The sequence below is a fragment of the Oncorhynchus kisutch genome, linkage group LG6 (genome assembly GCF_002021735.2).
Source record: "Oncorhynchus kisutch isolate 150728-3 linkage group LG6, Okis_V2, whole genome shotgun sequence".
NCBI lineage: Eukaryota > Metazoa > Chordata > Actinopteri > Salmoniformes > Salmonidae > Oncorhynchus > Oncorhynchus kisutch.
In genome coordinates, this window is record NC_034179.2 from 34,445,075 (window position 1) to 34,463,673 (window position 18,599).

Consider the following 18,599-nt stretch of genomic DNA (forward strand, 5'->3'; position numbering starts at 1 on the left):
GTGTCCTGCCACTGTATTTTCACAATTATGTCCATCTGTGTGCATAGACAGGGTTTGGAATAGAGTAAAAGGGGACTGGAACAGTGGGAGTCAGTCCCAAGCTGGATGATAACATGGTGATGATATGTCTAATATGAAAGGAGAGACTAGAGTGAATGAGTGTGTGCAAGTGTTTCTAGTGAACATAGTGTGACTTGAACTAAGTCTTAAGGATGTTTGAATGCGGATTTAAAAACAGGATTTAAAACTTCCACAACTCTGTTGTACTGAAATTTTAACTCACCGTCTGCATACACATAAGAAAGCAGTAAAAAAATAAAAAAATAAAAGAACAAACAGAGAAACAAAAACAAAACATAACATAACAAAACAGACAAAGCAATTATGGCTGCTGAACAACACTTACACTACTGTTGGGTCGTAGGTCAGTAAGACTAATGTCTGGGACAATCAAATATACTTTACAAAACTGAATAGAAATAACTGTATGTATGTGGACATAAACAGATGTTTACTTCAACACTGAATGGACATTGGTTGTTGACAGAAATCTGCTGGCTACATAACAAACATGTCAAAACTGAATCATGAAGGCAGGCCCATTAAGGGTTAAATGTGTCTGTACTGCATCAATAAAAACATCAACACAAGTGTACAAAATGGTAGGTCTGTTGTACATCAGATAACTTGACATATCCTATTGTTTTCCAGGGATTGTATCCTGGTTGAATTGGTAAGTCAGTTTCAACCGACTTACCTTTAAGTGCGATGACTTTGGAGGCGGGGTTCATGATGGCGCTGTCTGCAGAGATAGGCCTGCGGATGGGCGTGTTGGGGTCGGCCATGTCTATGATCACCACCTGCGCTTGTTCGCCGACCTTCTCTCGGATACAGATGAACTTATCAGACTCCATCGTCAGGGTGCTGAACCCGATGTTGGCCGGGTTGATCCCCAAGTTTTGGAGCTAGGGGGGAGGGGGAGACAACATTAGGAGCTTTTCAGTTATCAATTACCTGAGTAGTAGGAAGAACAAAAAAAAAAAAAACTACCAGCTGGAATGACAGGGATACCTTGAGTGTGTGCATGTGTACACTGTGCATTCAGACCCATTCAATTTTCCACATTTTGTTATGTTACAGCCTTATTTTAAAATTGATTAAATCATTTTAAAAATCCTCATTCTTCTACACACAAAACACTAATTACAAAGCGAAAACAGGTTTAGAAGTTATGGCAAATGTATTAAAAATAAAAAACAGAAATAACTTGTTTGAATAAGTATTCAGACCCTTTGCTCTGAGTGTCAAAATTGAGCTCAGGTGTTTCCTGTTTCCATTGATCATCCTTGATGTTTCTACATAAAGACACACAAATAAAAAGGTCAACAGTTGACAGTACATATCAATTGAAAAACTAAGCCATGAGGTTGAAGGAATTGTCCGTAGAGCTACAAGACAGGATTGGTCATTATAGGGTATTGTGCATAGATGTATTAATCTAGGGCTGTAAAGTAACGCAATGTAGAAAAATTCAAGGTGTCAATACTTTCCGAACGTACTGTTATAATAATGAGCCAATCAATAGCAAGACAGCCGCTCACACAGGCACACTGCTTTTCTACAAACATCAAAATTTTCATCGGACTCCATTGTCAATTGGTGCTGGCTGACTGGCTATGAAGTGGGAAAAGAACATGGGGAAGGGGCATACTCAGACAGAAGACTATTCAGAAATACTTGGAAGACAATCAAAGGGTCTTCACTCTTCCACATGTTGCAACTTAGTTAGTTCACTTGATGGTAATAAGCTTGACAACAGTATCTACAGGTCGTGTGGTTATCTGTAGTAGCAGCACATGGGATGAATGAATGGCCTTGGTGGCTAAACAAGTGTTATGCCAGGGATTTAACATCAGGTCAGCAGCACAAGGTACTTAAAAGGGGTGTGGTGGTGGTGCTGTTGTGACTGGTGATGACATTGAGCCTGACAGCGCGCAGCACCCCAACAGAGACGATCAGAACAGAGCAGAGCTGCATGGTCTCTAGGACTGGGGACTGGAGTAGGGAAGGGGGAGTGATCCTTAGCCAACGTTTCATTTGGCAGCATTTCACCACTAAGTAACTCTGTTGCAAAACGTCTGGGCCCTTATTCAATGTGGACTCCAAAGTCCAGTTCACAATCTCATACTACATTTGGCTCAGCTCATAATAATGGTCTGACAACACCAATTAGAACTCCAACGTGTAATCATGTGCTGTACATTTTAGGTGTGCCAGCCAAACATGTATGTCTGATGATGACGAGGCATTGTGATGCAAACACACCCCATTCCTGAGGCTCTTTGAAAAGCTGGTCCAGATAGCTCCTGCAGAGGAACATAGGTGCTCTCAAGGCCAGGTATAGCTTGAGTTGAGTAGCAAGTCTTGCTCTGATCTGTTGTTGAACTCACTGCTGACAACATGGCATACAGAGGCTATCAGCCTGCATGAGAAGGAAAACAAGGAGTCAACTCGTGTTCCAATAACAAAGACCTGCGGGAGGCCAGATCAACAACATTACACAAGCTGCCTCGCAGGCACCACTCTGTCACCCTGTGTCTGCCAGGCATAACACCTACACAACATACTCACACTGACTCATAGAAACCCTGACACAGCAACAACCGGCCATCTGCAGGGTAGCAGCGGGTGAAGTGGCATACTGTGCCCATGGGCCTATCTAGCATTGATCCATCACTATTCACCGTCACATTTGGTGACCCTTTATTTCTGAGGACAAGTTGAGCATGTCTTTCTCACCTTGTTTTACGTTCTCACCTCATACTACTTGTGTAGTAATGTGGGAGTGTACATTGAACTGGGCTGCAAGGCAGTTTGTGATTCTGACAGGGTAGTAGTAGTCTACAACCTGCAGGTATATGTCTAGGTTGAGGCTCATTGATTCTGAGGGCCACGGAGCTCCTTCTCCCTCCAGGGCTATTAGATGGAGGATTCTCCCTCTGCCTCTATCCATCCATCTAGCTGCTCAGACTTGAAATGCAGCCAAAAACAACTTTGCTTTGAGATCCTGAGTGGCGCAGCGGTCTAAGTCACTGCATCACAGTGCTAGAGGCTTCACTACAAACCCGGGTTCGATCCTGGGCTGTTTCACAACCGGCTGTGATCCAGGGTCCCGTCCAATTGGCCCAGCGTCAGAGTTAGGGGAGGGTTTGGCCGGTGTTGTAAATAAGAATGTTCTTAACTGACTTGCCCAGTTAACTAAAAAGGTTAAAGAAATAAAACATTGAGGGGAGTCGAATTTAAAGTGAAGGAGAAAAACAGGGAGCTCTCCATCAAGACACATAGAAACACACAGGGCTGGAGGTGCCACAGCGCCTGCAGCGGCTATGGTAACTGACAGGAATAGAATCTGACAGAGAGAGGGTCAGGGGGAGGCGTTATGTAATTGTTACGCCAAGCAGTACACATCTCTGATTCAGAACTGTTCTGTACACAGCTGTATGGCACAACCCCCCATGGCTCACAACAACTATTCAAAGACATATCTTTTTTCACATAATATCAGATGACAGCTTCATTCTTTTCTTAAAATACATCTTTATTACACAAAATACATACTCATCTCATATGTATATACTGTACTCGATACCATCTACTGCATCTTGCCTATTCCGTTCTGTATCATCACTCATTCATATATCTTTATGTACATATTCTTTATCCCCTTACACTTGTGTGTATAAGACAGTAGTTTTGGAATTGTTAGTTAGATTACTTGTTGGTTATTACTGCATTGTCGGAACTAGAAGCACAAGCATTTCGCTACACTCGCATTAACATCTGCTAACCATGTGTATGTGACAAATAGAATTTGATTTGATGACCAAACATACATTCCTAAATTGTAAGCAAATAATTTTATGCCTCCCCACAAAGCAAATGGGAGACTAGTAATACCAGGTATTTTACCACTGGATTTCCCCTAGCTAATGCCCTGGAGTGTACACAAAGCACAAGCATGGAGACCGAGCCTAATCAAAACCAGTAGCCACGTTTAAGGGTTAAATGGTAAAAATACATTCTATTTTTGGATTTAAAACATCTTGATCGGATTAATGTTGCCTACTGAACAAAACCATGTGGCCTCGGTCTGACAATCTGAAACAGTTCAAACATGCTCTCTTGCTGCACACTGTGCACAGGTAAAATGTCCATTTGTTGTTGAAATATCCAGGTAACACAGATACCGGTTTTGACTGAATGAGGCACGAGGGTATAGCAAAGAAAAGAAAGCACATGGGTCAATACCCCACCCCTGGCCTAGACCACTGCTAATAAGCTAACATGAGCCCTTCCTGGAAATGTGGTATTACAAATCCAGGACCTGAACCTTCAATGGTAAGTCACACTCCACAACCACACCAGGCAGGCACCGAATTCTTTCACTCATGTGTAGCCTCAGTTCTTCCTTTTCAATTACCCATCTACCCTACACACCAAGACAAAAGTCATGGAAGTAGACTCAAAAGTTGTGTAAAAGCAGACAGGAAGACAGAGGCACAACTTGGCAGAAAATCTCCCTCCAGCATGTGGCGCTTTTCATTGTTTCACAAAACCAAGCAAGGAGTTTTAAAATGGAGGTTAATGAGTGTCGAATTTGGTCAACATCAAAAACATGTATGGCTTATTTGCTACATGTGGTTTATTTGATCTAACAGAAGTTTTGTAGTGCTTATGTTGTTACGAGTGTACTGATAAGTAGGACGTGAGATCCTGGCAACTTCAATAAAAATCTATATTGGAGTCGGCTTTGAGATGGCTCTGCATATTCATGGCTTGCTATGCTACTAGCCTTATCGCTCTCTAATGAATACAGGCGGTTAACGTCAACAAAACTCATCGAATATTCACGAAAAAGGATTACAATAATGAGATGTATCCACCAATCCAAAGAAAAAGGATAAGCGGGCGCTAGATAGCCAGCCTTGCCACTTTGTGGACAACGACTCCCATTGTTAGGGCGGAGAGACATGCATCTTGTCAGTATAGCCATAACCTTTGGTAAAAGTAATTTAAGAGCCTGTTATGAGAATGACATTTTAAAGAGAATGGTCAGGGTGAAGAGGGAACTCTCCTTTATCATTATAACAGAAGGGACAAAAGGAGATAGATACCCATCTAAATGTATGGTAGAAATTCTATTATAGAAAGTTGCACATCAGTTCCTGTACATTCCAGTTTAGAGTTCTTTTTACTATTGCCCTGATGACATCACTGCATCTTGGGTCTAACCATCTCTCATTGGCTGGAGGGAACCCTTGACCTCGGTGCTATTTGTCGGTGGTAGGGAACACGGCGTAGGAAGTGCTAAAGCAGTAACGATCACTAAGTGAATTGAACAGTAGACAATGGAGACCTGCAGCCCCGAGCCAAACACGATTCAACCCTCAGTAACGACATGGTCACATTTAGAACCGCCTGTCTGTTCACTGTGGGTAACATCAGCCAGCCAAACGCGCGCACACACTACAACGAAGGCTACCATCTCCCTAGAGATAACCGTCACTTTACCCAAGCCCAGAACACATACTACCACAATTCTTCAACAGATTCAAGGACATTCTTTAAGAGATTCCATTTATAAAACCAGTGTGATGACAGGACTATGATGTGTTTGAAACGCACCCGTTTTAGTGGCTCGGATAAAATTCACATTTGCTAAATCAAAAATTGCAGGAGATCTATATCACATGCAATATTTTAAAACGTCACTGAGCCAGGTGTAACATTTTTTCCTCCTCTTGCAGCTGCCTCCCACACACACACACACACACACACCGAGCCACACCCCCTGTCACTCAAGCGGCGCAGTTCCTCCTCCCCACTGTTAAATTCACTATAAGTTGGCATGCTGTTCTGTTAGGTCAAATGCAGTCAACCGATTCCAAACAAGAACGATGCCGCTTCCTACTTCACTTTTAAATATAAAATCATTCCATTTTATGATTCCAACAGTTCACCCAAATGTTTAGCTCTATACTGAACAAAAATAAACACAACATGTAAAGTGAGATGAAAGAGGATCCCAGAAATGTTCCATATGCACAAAAAGCAGTCCACAGGCCTCACAACCACATGTAACCACACCAGCCCAGGACCTCAACATCCGGCTTCTTCATCTGCCGTATAGTCTGAGGGATCATCTGAGACTAGCCTTCCGGATAGCTGATGAATCTGAGGAGTATTTCTGTCTGTAATAAAGCCCTTGTGTAGTGGAAAAACTAATTATGATTGGCTGGGCCTTGCTCCCAAGTGGGTGGGCCTATGCTCTCCAAGGCCCACCCATGGCTGCTCCCCTGCCCAGTTATGTGAAATCCATAGATTAGGTCTTAATGACATTTAAATTGACTGATTTCCTTCTATCCTTCTATTTTTGTTCTGTATATATTGTAAGTCAAATTGCAATATTTCTTATCCCCGTGCTGACAAGATGAAAAAAAAATCTGTCAAGGCAACTAACCCTAATTGCTCCAGGTCACCTTCGATAATGTCAGGCTCTGGCAGTGACCCCACACAGAGTGTCTAAAGGGTGGTTGGGATATACAAAACATACATTTCCAATTCATACATGCATATTATACAATCATGTACATTTTTGAAATAGGATAAATGAGCACCCACCTAATTATTATTATTGATGGACACTGATGCCTTGTAGGACAAAACCCTGGAGAATTACACCAATGATGTTCAAAAAGACAAGCGCAAATCATCCTACAAAAATATACTAAACTCCCAAGGCTGAGAAATCAAAGGGAATATACAGTGGGGGAAAAAAAGTATTTAGTCAGCCACCAATTGTGCAAGTTCTCCCACTTAAAAAGGTGTGTGTGTATTTTATGCCTCGTGTTACTATTGTATAATACAGTTAACTCTGCATCATTGGAAGCATCTCACGGTAAAGTCAACACCAGTTGTATTCGGCGCATGTGACATAACATTTGATTTGAGCAAAATGCTTGTCTGTCTACACAGATTGTCCATGACCAGGCAAACATGAGTGCAAGCTGGGCAGGCACCAACATAGCCATGCATGACATCACTGAGGCGGCATTTGGGTAAAACCAGAACAAACCGACACCATTGTACACATAAACCTGGTGGCTGGAAAATCACTAATTTAATCATGAGGCTGTGTCCTCTCATCACACAGACCTGCTGTTGGGTTACCTACCCCTTGGCACAAGCAGGATTGGCGGGTTTTGGCAAATTTCCAGTGAATCACTGCATTAAATATGGACATGTACGCCAACACAGCAGGGAAGCACACGCCACGAGACTTGACACAGAAGAGCGATAAAAGAAAGGAGTAAATGGAGGATGTAACGGAAGTGAGTAAAGAGCAGGAAAGAGACTTGAAAGACAATGAAAGATGGATGATATGAGAGAGAGAGAGAGCGAGAAAGAGTTAGGGTCACGGCTGACGCCACAGCCTGACATGCTTATTTATCCGGTGGGTGTCCCTGTCCATGTTCACTTTGCCACGGCAGCATAATGAGAGAGAGCGAGAGAGGGGAAACAGAGAAGAGACAGAGAGATTGGGGGAAACAAAGGGAGAGGGATGAAAAAGAGGGAGCATGATTCTGAGTGATGCTCCCAGCCAGGTTATTGACTCTGTGGGAAGAAGCAGACAGACTGCCACAAGGCAACAGTAAGTCACTCCTCACCCACCATCAAACCTCTCCTCATCCATTACCACCACAAACCCGTCTCTCCCACTCCACTGTCACAATGACATGAAAGCCCCGAACTAGATCTTATATGGCACTACAGTGGAGCATGCTCTGCATACTTCTGTTATGTAAGACTGGGAAGCCGACAAGAAATGTAGACTGACACATCTCAATCATTTATTAATAAGGGCTGAGCCTAGCAGCTCCTGGTTCCAGATGCCTTGGCGTGGCTGGATCAAATGGATATCCACTACAGCCTCACTGGCAGACAGTGGAACACCAGTAGTGCACTGTGTGGAACAGAGCTTAACATTAGCAGCACAGACTCCATAGAGAAATTAAATCTCATAAGGGGTTTTCAGTTAGTGACAGTTTGTAAAAAATATATATATATTTTAGAAAATCAGTAAATCGGTTTACAAGAAATCTGCAAGCTCAGTTGAAATGGTTGGTGTTATCATTGGCAACTTCCGCTTCAGCTCTCTAGAAGCTGCAGCAGCGCGACACTGTGGCCACGACTGCAGCTGCGGTCCGCTCTTCACTCACCAAGAATCAGTGACCTTAAACTGGAAATAAATCCCTTTCACAAAGTTGGAGCCTAGCGGCGACGAATGCGCATCCAAGTCACATGTAACTGCACTCTCTCCCTGGCTTAATCAAAGCTTATGTTAGGACCACTAGGCTAAACTGCAAATCAGACACTTTCCCCGACCCCATGTTAATCATCAAATCAAACTTTATTTATACTGCACATTTCAGACAGGGAATGCAACGTAATTGGCTTTACAGGAAAATAATAAAATAAAAGCAGAAATATTTGATACAACATAAGATTTTTTTTAACAGAAGGACAACTAAAAAGCAAACTAAGGAAAAGCAAAGATAAAGATGTGTTTAAAGATCTCTTAAATATGTTAACAGTTTCAGCTCCCCTCAGGTACTCTGGCTATTCCAGATGCTGGGGGCATAATAACTAAATGCTGCCTCTCCATGCCTCTTGGTCCTAGGCTTTGGGATAGATAAAAGGCCAGAGGACCTGAGGGAACTACTGGGTACATCACTTAAAAGCATGTCTGACATGTATTGGGCTGCACAATCGTGGATTGATTTAAAAACAGAAAGAAGAATCTTAAACTCACAGGCAGCCAGTGCAGAGACTTTAAAACCGGTGTAATGTACAGCATTCTGTATGTTTTGAAGTTGACCAACAGCTTTCTTAAGCTCTCTCATAAGAGGAAGCCCCTGCCCCATGAATTAATCTGCTAATTTAACCCGAGGTTAGCGTTTCCTCTTTTCCTTCGAGGGAACACGGGCACCTTGCTCAGCACAAAAGCTCCCCGCGTTCTGAGGGAGTTAAAGGAAGGTCAAGGGTAGGATGTGCTGAGGCTTGCAGAGGCTGCAGCCCGAACCCGCTCTAGAACTCCACAACAGGAAGCAGGAGCCCATTGTCCCACGGACTGAAACAACAGGCTGGACCTGTCTCCACGGCGACCATGTGACCACAGGACATTTGACCAGCACCAACCATGGGGTGAGGAAAAAGGGTGCCCTGGCCTGATGGATATAAGGGAGAAAAAGGAACACAGAGTGGAATCCAGCCACTGGTCAAGCCAGTTCTGCTGACTGAGGGTTGGTTTCCGGGTAGTTATTTTCCTTTTTGTGAAATGCTTTGCTGTGTTATTGTACAGTCCGGTGGCCTGCACTGAGGAATGTCAAGTGTTCAGCAAATCCATATGCTCACAAGCATGTCACAAGATATCAGCCGGTTACCAGGTGAGAGTTTAAAGATGACCAAAAAAACCTTTTAAAGTTGATGTCTTAAAGAGAGCAGGGCAAAAAACAATTTTTTTTTTTAACTGGTGGGGTAAAATGTCATGTCTCATTTAAATGCCATTTGGCAAGGGTTATTGCCATGCTAAAATGCATAAAGACTTAAAGGCAGTAAGGAGAGGAGCACAGTCATGTACAATGTAGCTAGGTAGGAGGAGAAATGGAAGCGACCTTGAGGACTGAGGCCATTTCATTTTCAGCTGAACTGGTTACATGGTTGTAACTTGTTCATGCTGCATTAACAGAGATAATTATGTTTTATGCTCTGCTAGACAGCCCTAGTATGATAAAACTAGGCTACTTCGTAGTGATGGTAGAAAACAAATCTATAGTTAAAAATCAGGATATTTGACGATTGTCAACAATCTGATACACTATCTCGCAAAATATTTTTTTCCGCTACTTGGCTGTACCAGCACCAAAACAGTATTTTTCCTTCAATAGCTTGTTCTCCATCTTCTTAAATAGGGAGACAATTTGTTTTAAGCACTTATTTCCATGACTGATCAAAACTTGATTATCATGGCTCTCATCCCTCTGCAACAGACATGTGTTGAGCAATATGTTTGGAACATCAAATCGTAACACACACACACCTAATATTCCACAGATCTGACTTGCCCTTTCCCTCCTGAGGAACCAGTAAACATTAGCCCGTTTCGAGTTTCCTTTTCATGTCTTCTGCATCCATTTTGCTGTCACGTTCGGAGTTTGTTATAACCGATTTATTGATGTTATTATGATGGGCTATAGGTCAGGCCCTATGGGTCACATACATGTGATGCTTACATGTTTTACGTAAAGAGAGCAAGGGTTGAGGGAATAGGGATTTCAGTAACAGAACTTTTCAGTCAGAAACAATAAGGAAACTAAATGGCTGAAATGTTGCTGTTTCAGTACGGACAGCGCAATACACACTTTCTGCAGTAGGCAGGAGAGCGAGACAGTGTGCGCCTGTCACACAGGCACTCTGTCATCGGGCTCTTTAAGTCATGTGTATGTTTTAATTATTTAGTCAACCAGTGTGCTTAAAGCATCAGACAAGCTATGTGCATAAGTAGTTGTTTTTATTCAAACAAATAAGTTTTGTCTGTCTATATGGAAAAATACGTTTAAACATTTCAACCAATAGATTGGTCGAAAGAACAGGACGAGTCTCATCGACCAAGATTGTTTTCAGTCGAGGACAGCCCTACAAGCTCACGGATAGATCTTGCAATGAATGAAAAACAGAGATGGAACATAAACATGCACAATGCAAAGGTAAAAGAGAACCCTTGAGATTTTGAAAGACCTAGCTAATTAATGCCATCTAGGTAAAGAGGAGTTGGCATTTCGTGGCAACGATGAGAGTGCCAGCTCATCAAACAGGCCCAGGGGAAACTAAGTGGGACTACTAAATGCCTTTGCGGAAAAAAAACAAGCTAGCAACCCATTTAGAGACCACCACTGTGTTTGCTTTGTGCTCAAGGTCTATGGTGGAATATAATGAAACTGGCGCACTCTACCGTGTTCTACAGAACAAAGTGATGGATATGGGTTTCTCCCGTAGCAGTATAACAATGAAAGCACTGGAAGAGCAGCGATAATACTTTGATAATTTCTATGAGCGATTCGAGCAGAACTGCGAAACTTGTTGTAAACAGACAATCAGTTGAGTAGAGAGGGGGCAAATCAAAAACATACCGGACAAAGTCAATGTTCAGAGGACAGACAGGTTTGACCTCTTTGGTGATCTTAAATCTGGTCGACTTGGTAGACTGCAAAAAAATAAAATAAAATAAAAATAAACAAATTCACAGAAGCTCGACACCAGTACTTAGACTTCGTTAGGACTTAAGGCTCATCTTGTCAGATTGTACAGTTCACAAATGGTACGAGACAAATCACCTGGACAGCTCCTCGGCTTTTTGTTCCAGCATGACCTGACACAGACTATCCCCGAGGCAACAAAGTTACTGCAGCTGGTCCGCACTATACCAGCCACAACAGCATCCGTTGAGAGGTCATTTTCTGTGCTGAAACGGATGAAGAGATAGTCGAAAACAGACCGATCAAGGATGACTCATCCCTAGACATCATCTCCATTGCATCGAGACCAAGACACTTAAAACTGAGGGTCAACAGGGAGACATTCTACAGTTCAGTCACTGATGTCTTTACCCAGAAGGACAGACGGAAATTGTTTACAAGTAAGTGTTTATTTACAGTAGCACCCTCTACTATTATTACATTTGTGTGTATTGTGTAAGTATACATCTCAAATCAGTAGCGCTGCCGAGGCAGTGTGTGTGTGAAACGCTGTACACAAGTAAGCCTAATCACTGGCATTTGGGTCGCTGTCTGTGGTGTTGAAAATGGCCTGTTCTTGCAGTTGCATGGGGCACAAGTTATTAGGGCATGTGAATGTGTGTCTAATGGTTACACCGCCTCCCTGCTGCTGTTTGATGGTTGGTTGTCAGTGCTCGACATTCAGGGCTACCCCGGCAACATCTGCCGAGCTCACCCGGCCAGTTAATCAAGCTTTCATATAGCCTGCTTGGGCCAGTACATTTTCAAACTCCAAAACATAGATTTTTTAAATCCTTTCTATTTGTATTTAATCCATCACAATCTTCATGATGACGCTTCAAACTTGTTATTAATTAACCAGCATTTGATTTCCAAGCGAAGCCAAGAATGACAAAGCCTTCACTCTGTCTCGAGTGAGCCCCGCCTCAGTATGTCCTGGATACTAGTGACAGACTCGTCCCAGCGGAGACGGGAAACCCGTCAATTCTGAGATTAACTTTGGCACACGCATTCCACAATCACAGAATAAAAGTCCACCTTTTCAGTCTTTTTTTATATCAGACATCCTACATAGCGATGTCATTATCAGCAAAGAAAAGTTTACGTAGGCCTAGGACTACATGTTGCTGCTTGCTTGTCAAGACAAACATTTACACAAATCACAATTTTTTTTTTTAAATAATGCTATTGTTATCTATATAACATCAAATGTCAGGTGGCGAGAGCGTGCAACGCCTCATACAGCCAATTGCTGCATGGAACTAAATGTGTTCTAATAAGCCCAGTCACTGCCTAACATTCCTAAACTACAACAGTCTGCAATTACTTAAAAGAGCAGGATCCCAGCTTTCCAGTCATGTTTGATATATTTCTCAACTCAAAATTTTGCACAATTGGCAGCGTTTTACATTCTTAGTGTCTGGATTTATGAATGTGAGTGTGTAAAATAATGCCTGGAAAAACAAGCAGTGGTCTTGTTACTTAGAGAGAAAAGTCCCAATCTATCACAAACAGGGCTCACTAAACACCCAGCTGTGTAAATGGTTGATATATAAAATTGCAAGCTATGCAAGTGGCCCCGGATGAGTGAGAGGACAGAGGACAGGACACCAGCAAGGGGAGAGCAAATAAAGTGGGTGGGAGGCTTTAAAGCTGGAATCCTTAGTGGTGAAACAGCTATGTCCGTTTGTGATATTACAACAAAGAAATTACTGTAAACCAACACTTTTTTTTGCTAACATAATTGCGCATGCGACAGAGTGGCACAATATGTACCACCATTTTTTGGACCATGCTGCGCGATGCTCCTCAGTTCCGCAACAAAAACAATAACAATGGTGGTGGAGCGGCCAGCGGCTCCGTTTCCCCCTACTGCGGACTCCATCTTTAATGTCTTGGCCCAGTGGGAGATAAACAGCACAGTGTCCCAGCCAGCAGCACTGCATTGAAGTTAAACCATGGGTTTCCCTCAGCCTGTGGGGTCAGTACGGGTTATGCCACGTGTGCTTTGAAGAATACTGCGAGATTCTGGTAATTTGCCAATATCTGGCCATCTGTAGAAGTCATGGATCTGATAGAGCTTGGCTGGCTGGGTCTCTGTGACTATGCTGTTTTAGAGAACCCATCCATCACCTGCCCACTGGAGCACCGTGACGTCACGGTGGCAGATATGGGGGGCTGACGTTAGATTAGTCAATGACTTCCTCAGATCATGTTACCACACTTCACCAATGGGCTCAGTAAGGCTTCGACTGTTTCCTGGGAGCTAGCTAGCTCTCCTGTGTGTGAAGCCTCATACCAACCACCCCATATACCTGACACTCAAGAGGGGCTGTGTGTGGACATAAACCTGACAGGGAGGCCAACAGATGATCACTGTAGGCCTCTGCTACGCCTTTTATAATGTAAATGACTGAATGACACTAAAGGGAACCCTTGGCTCTTCATTACCAATTACAGCCCAGTTGAAGGACGTGGCACATTCTGCATGATCCGCCGCTCATGCCCAGCTCCATACCATCCGTGAAACATGCATGAAAGCATATGCAGGTCATGCATAAGAGATGGTGGCTGGACTCCCGTATGGTATACAGTCACACACAATGACCTTTACGTGCCAATGACACAGAAATCAGAGAATGCATACTTCAGTAATAACTTCTTATCACCCTAAACGTGTGTGCTGTGGGCAGCTGTTGTAAGGCCACAGAAACAAATGAATGCAATTAATTGTGTGAATACAATATCCTTATCTGGCTTTGCAGTGACCACGCTTTCATGTTGAGAATAACCTGAGATGGCCTTAAAACGATAGAATGCACCACAGGTCCTTGTGAATTCTACACACACACACACACACACACTTCCAGCGTCTGCAGATATAAATGAAACGCCAGCTGAGCTCAATGCGCAGAATAGCCAGTACAGATTCTAACAGTACCACCTTCCTCCATCTACTGTAACACCCACTCCTGCAATTATGGACCTGTCAAGGGCATCAGACTTTTCCCCCTCTATAAACTGTACATTCTAATTCCACAGACAAAAGGCCTTTACACAGGCTTGTCAACCTCAGACATGATGTATGAATAACTCCAGAGCTATATTATTTAAAGTTGGGGAATCAAATGTAGCTTCAGTAGCCAACAGAACAGGTACAGTAGTGATATTGCTGTGAGTGCACTGTGCTGTGCAGCAGTAAAGGCTGGAGTGGATAATAGGTATCATGATTGGGGCACTGCCTGTAGGGTTAATTTGTGTTGAAGTCACCATCCCTATCTGCACTCTGCACAACAACAAAATCTAGAGGACAGCCCTCCAATAACGTTAGCTCAAAGTGACAGAGGGGGACAGAGAGGGAAATACTTTTCTCCTCCCTTCACCATATGTGGTTAGCCATAATCCCCCTGAGAATAATCATTTTTCACCACAGATTTAAATACTGAGAATAACAGTAACAATTCCACTCAGACAATACAATATCCATGAGAATAAAGATAAAGTAGAATCAAAGTAATAGCAAAAACAGTACCTCTTCAGATGTAGAAAATCATCTACACAATTGAACAACACAAGTGATGTAGTCTCAGTCACGAGCAGCGCTTGTGTCTATGGAAGTATTGTAGTAAAGTCAGTCTGACTGTGACAATCTATCCAGCTGTGCTTCTAATAACGGGTTTTGTGTGCGAGACATGCTGTAAAAACAAACAAACGATGCATTATGTAGCAGCAAATAAACAAAGCAAACCAAATGTTTTTTCCCAAGCCAAGATGTAGGCGGATCGCATGTCTTGTTCTGAATCTGAGGCTCCACAAAAACACCAAAGACTGATTTATTCACTAGCTAGGTAACAGATCTTGCAAGCCAAGTCTTGACACAACCTATGCTCTCCAAGGAGCATGAATGTTTCCCACTTCCTCACCCTGACCGACAGAGTTCAATAGTCACCATGACATGGAACCTATGTCAGGCTAAGGTATGGTCATTCGAAAACCACAAACACAGTTCTCCTTGGTTTTATTGGTCTCAGACATCACAAGGATCCCGGAGTGGTGCCGCGGTCTAAGGCACTGCATCTCAGTGCAAGAGGCATCACTACAGTCCCTGATTCGCACACGAATCTAAGCTGTATCACATCCGGCCTTGATTGAGAGTCCCATAGGGTGGTGCACATTTGGCCCAGCGTCATCCACGTCATAGTAAATAATAATTTGTTCTTCACAGACTTGCCTACTTCAATAAAAGGTTCCATTTAAATAAATAAATAAATAAATATTAAACATATTAAATACAGTGATCTATGTCAGGTGTCATTTGTGGAGCATTTTAGTGCTTGAGGTGATCGTCCACTAAACATAAGCTACAGCGAACCTGCCTAAGAGTCTCATTTCAAAAAGAAAAAAGTAATTATAAAACGTGTTGTTATCTGTGATATGAGAAGTCTGGTCAGTATGCATTCATAAAAACAAAAATCACATAAGAAAGCCTAGTCTGCTTTCCTGTGAAGGTGTGTCATGCACCTGCTGATGACATGCTCTCATAATATCAAGATGTGTGTACCTAGGAGGTAATGTCCATTCACTACCACCAGCAAAGCACTAAAATGTATTAGCAATCAACATGAATGAAAGGAGATTGTTACTGTTAAGTTCGGAAAGACAAACGGTGCCTATTGAGTACTGACTATCAGACTTGGTGCTAGCTAGAGACCTCGCTCAGCTGGCTGAGCTAGATCAGCCTTTTCAAAACTGGAGCAAGAACAAGTGTAAATGGAGGGTTGGAAATTCAAACTCAAATCGCTTGATAAGTCAGATGTGTGACGGGTTAGAACGTTGGCTAACTTTAACCAGACACCTAGCTTAGCTAACTAATCTTTGATCCGGGTTGAATAGTCGGCAATTTAGCTACCTAGCTTGCTAGCGATCGTTAGCTATAACGTTATATGTGGACAACACCAAACCACCCGGCATCGTAGTTTGCGATTGATGGTGTATTGCTGAATTGGTATTGCATTATTTCCTTAGCAATGTAGCTAACTAGCTGCCACTACGACACATACGTGTGTAGTTAACTAGAGAGTTTGTTACGGGTTAGCCAGCTAACTAGACTTAATTTTAGTTTCTAACTTCAACAATAACAGTTTATTTGCCTACAAACGACCTCGCCATCCATACCACCGGGTAAGATAACTAGGTAGAAACGATATCTAACCAAATAATATAATCCATTGCTATTATGTGTCAACTTCCCACGGAACCGGTCGACGATATGTCATAAGCTAGCTAAGCTAACTCACATTATGTTGAGACGGAGCTATTTTTCATTCAGAGATCAGTGACGCTTGCTTACTTATCGGTTAATTTGATGTCCTAAAGAACAATGAATATGAGGCAAGTAATACATTATCTTTTTTTCGAAATATTACCATTCATTCAACAGACAACATACCTGCAGGTGCTCCTGAAAGCGGATAGGCAGAATCTGAGCCATGACGGTTCCTCTGCTCTCCTCCCGATTCTCCAAGTAATGCTAACAAACTACGGCTTCTTCTCAGATCCTAGCCGGACAGCCAGGGAACAGCTAGTTTAAAGTCCAATGGGTAGACTCGAAGTCTTGTATGAAAATGTAATGGTGATTTTATTCGTCCTTTTGCTGTTAACTTGCGCTCTTCCCCTGATGACGGACGGCTGCAGCTGCACTGAACACCCTGAACCTGCAATGGCGGTGGCAGCTGCTCAAGAGGAGAGAAACAATCCGGAAATGGCTGTGTACTTCAGTGGGGCGGACGAATATTGATATTCATGTTTCAAAAAGTATCATTTCTAATCATGATTAAACTGATGTAGGATATTCACAATTGAAACCTATTAATTTTTATACAATCCAAGAAAATTGACTAGTGTGTAAAGGGAGCATACCATTTGGGAGTTAAGGATACATTGGTACTATTTCTTTGCGATTCGCCCTTTGATTTTTGCCACATCATTCGTCCTCGTGAATGCACGTCAGTTCCTACTTGCGTATTGCGTAGGCTACTCCTGTTCCGCACTGGTGAAAGCTGTTATTCGATTTACAATAAAAGCTCCAACAATAAAATCATGATAATGGGGTTTTGTATGCCTCTTGAATTCACAGGTGAATTCAGATGATAACAGGTGAAGCCACTAATTATAGACAATAAACAATGAATGTGCATCTTGTATGTGCAGCAAATATGAACAACTTTAATTCATTTGCATTCAAAAGTCAAACAGGGCTTTCCACATATCCACTTGCTGAGAACTGAATCATCCCACATTTCATCAAGACCTTTTGGTCAAATATACATTACATCTTGTCCATTTCCAAAGCACTGGTAGTAGTAAATTAGCTGACACAATGACACATCAGCTGCTTACTCAGCTAAATCTTGAGGTGAGTGTATGTTTCAGTTGAAATAAGTAATAACGACCTGTTTAAAATAGTTGATCTCGACTCAGAGTATTTGCACAATAGATCATCCAACTCAACAACAATCCAATTTCTCTTTGATCCTGGATCCAGATGTCTATCAACATCTTTATCATACCAGAGTGCTAAGGCTGTGTCAGACATCCAAGTAGCCATTTTCTACTTTATGTGGCCACAATCTGCATGGTAATGGAGTGTAATAGGCTATAATTGCACAATAAAATAATGAGGGTTGGCAAAGCCTTCCTTGGGACTTGACAGTGAAGCTGACCTTCTGGCAGTAATGCCATTTCATCATGAAGATGCAGCAGGCGTCTGAGCCAGCACTTACTTCCTCAAGTAGTGGACAAGGAGTGATCAAGAATAAGCTAATACAAAAACATTTCTCCTTATTTTGTCCTCTTGTTAAAGAAGTTATCTTGATCAAGAATGGGTGGGTATTTCTGACCATTTGATATTTTGTAAACACATTGGTTCCTAAATCAGATCGAATAAAGACAAGAGGCATTGACAATGATCTTATCTGGATACACCAGTAGGCTATTAGCGTTTGCACTTTAGAGTAAGAAGAGTTGTTTACAATTGGCTAGTCTGCAGATGAATTCAACAAGGGTGTCTGTAGTGACGCTTCAAGCACTGAGTGCCTTAGACCACTGCGCCACTCAGGAGCCCACACGCCTTGTGAATTACAGTTATTTCCGATAGAACTCAAACCCAATGCAAACCCATTACTGTTTTTGGACTTGAGCTGCAAGTTACACAACAATAATATATTGCAAATCATGAAATTGAAA

General features: G+C 42.4%; 1 protein-coding gene across 2 annotated transcripts in view; it reads right to left on the reverse strand.

The window, feature by feature from the left end:
- cltca (clathrin, heavy chain a (Hc)) overlaps positions 1-17,105 on the reverse strand; it is a 63,121-nt gene extending 46,016 nt beyond the window's left edge. The window contains exons 1-3 of one of the 2 annotated variants that reach the window (XM_031826640.1): positions 16,804-17,105; positions 758-965; positions 284-286 (exon numbers count right to left, since the gene is read on the reverse strand). In XM_031826640.1, the coding sequence (XP_031682500.1) occupies positions 284-286; positions 758-965; positions 16,804-16,845 (253 nt within the window). In that variant the 5' untranslated portion in view covers positions 16,846-17,105. The remainder of the gene's footprint in view (positions 1-283; positions 287-757; positions 966-16,803) is intronic. The other variant, XM_031826641.1, reaches the window with a different exon arrangement.
- Positions 17,106-18,599: the final 1,494 nt, after the last annotated feature.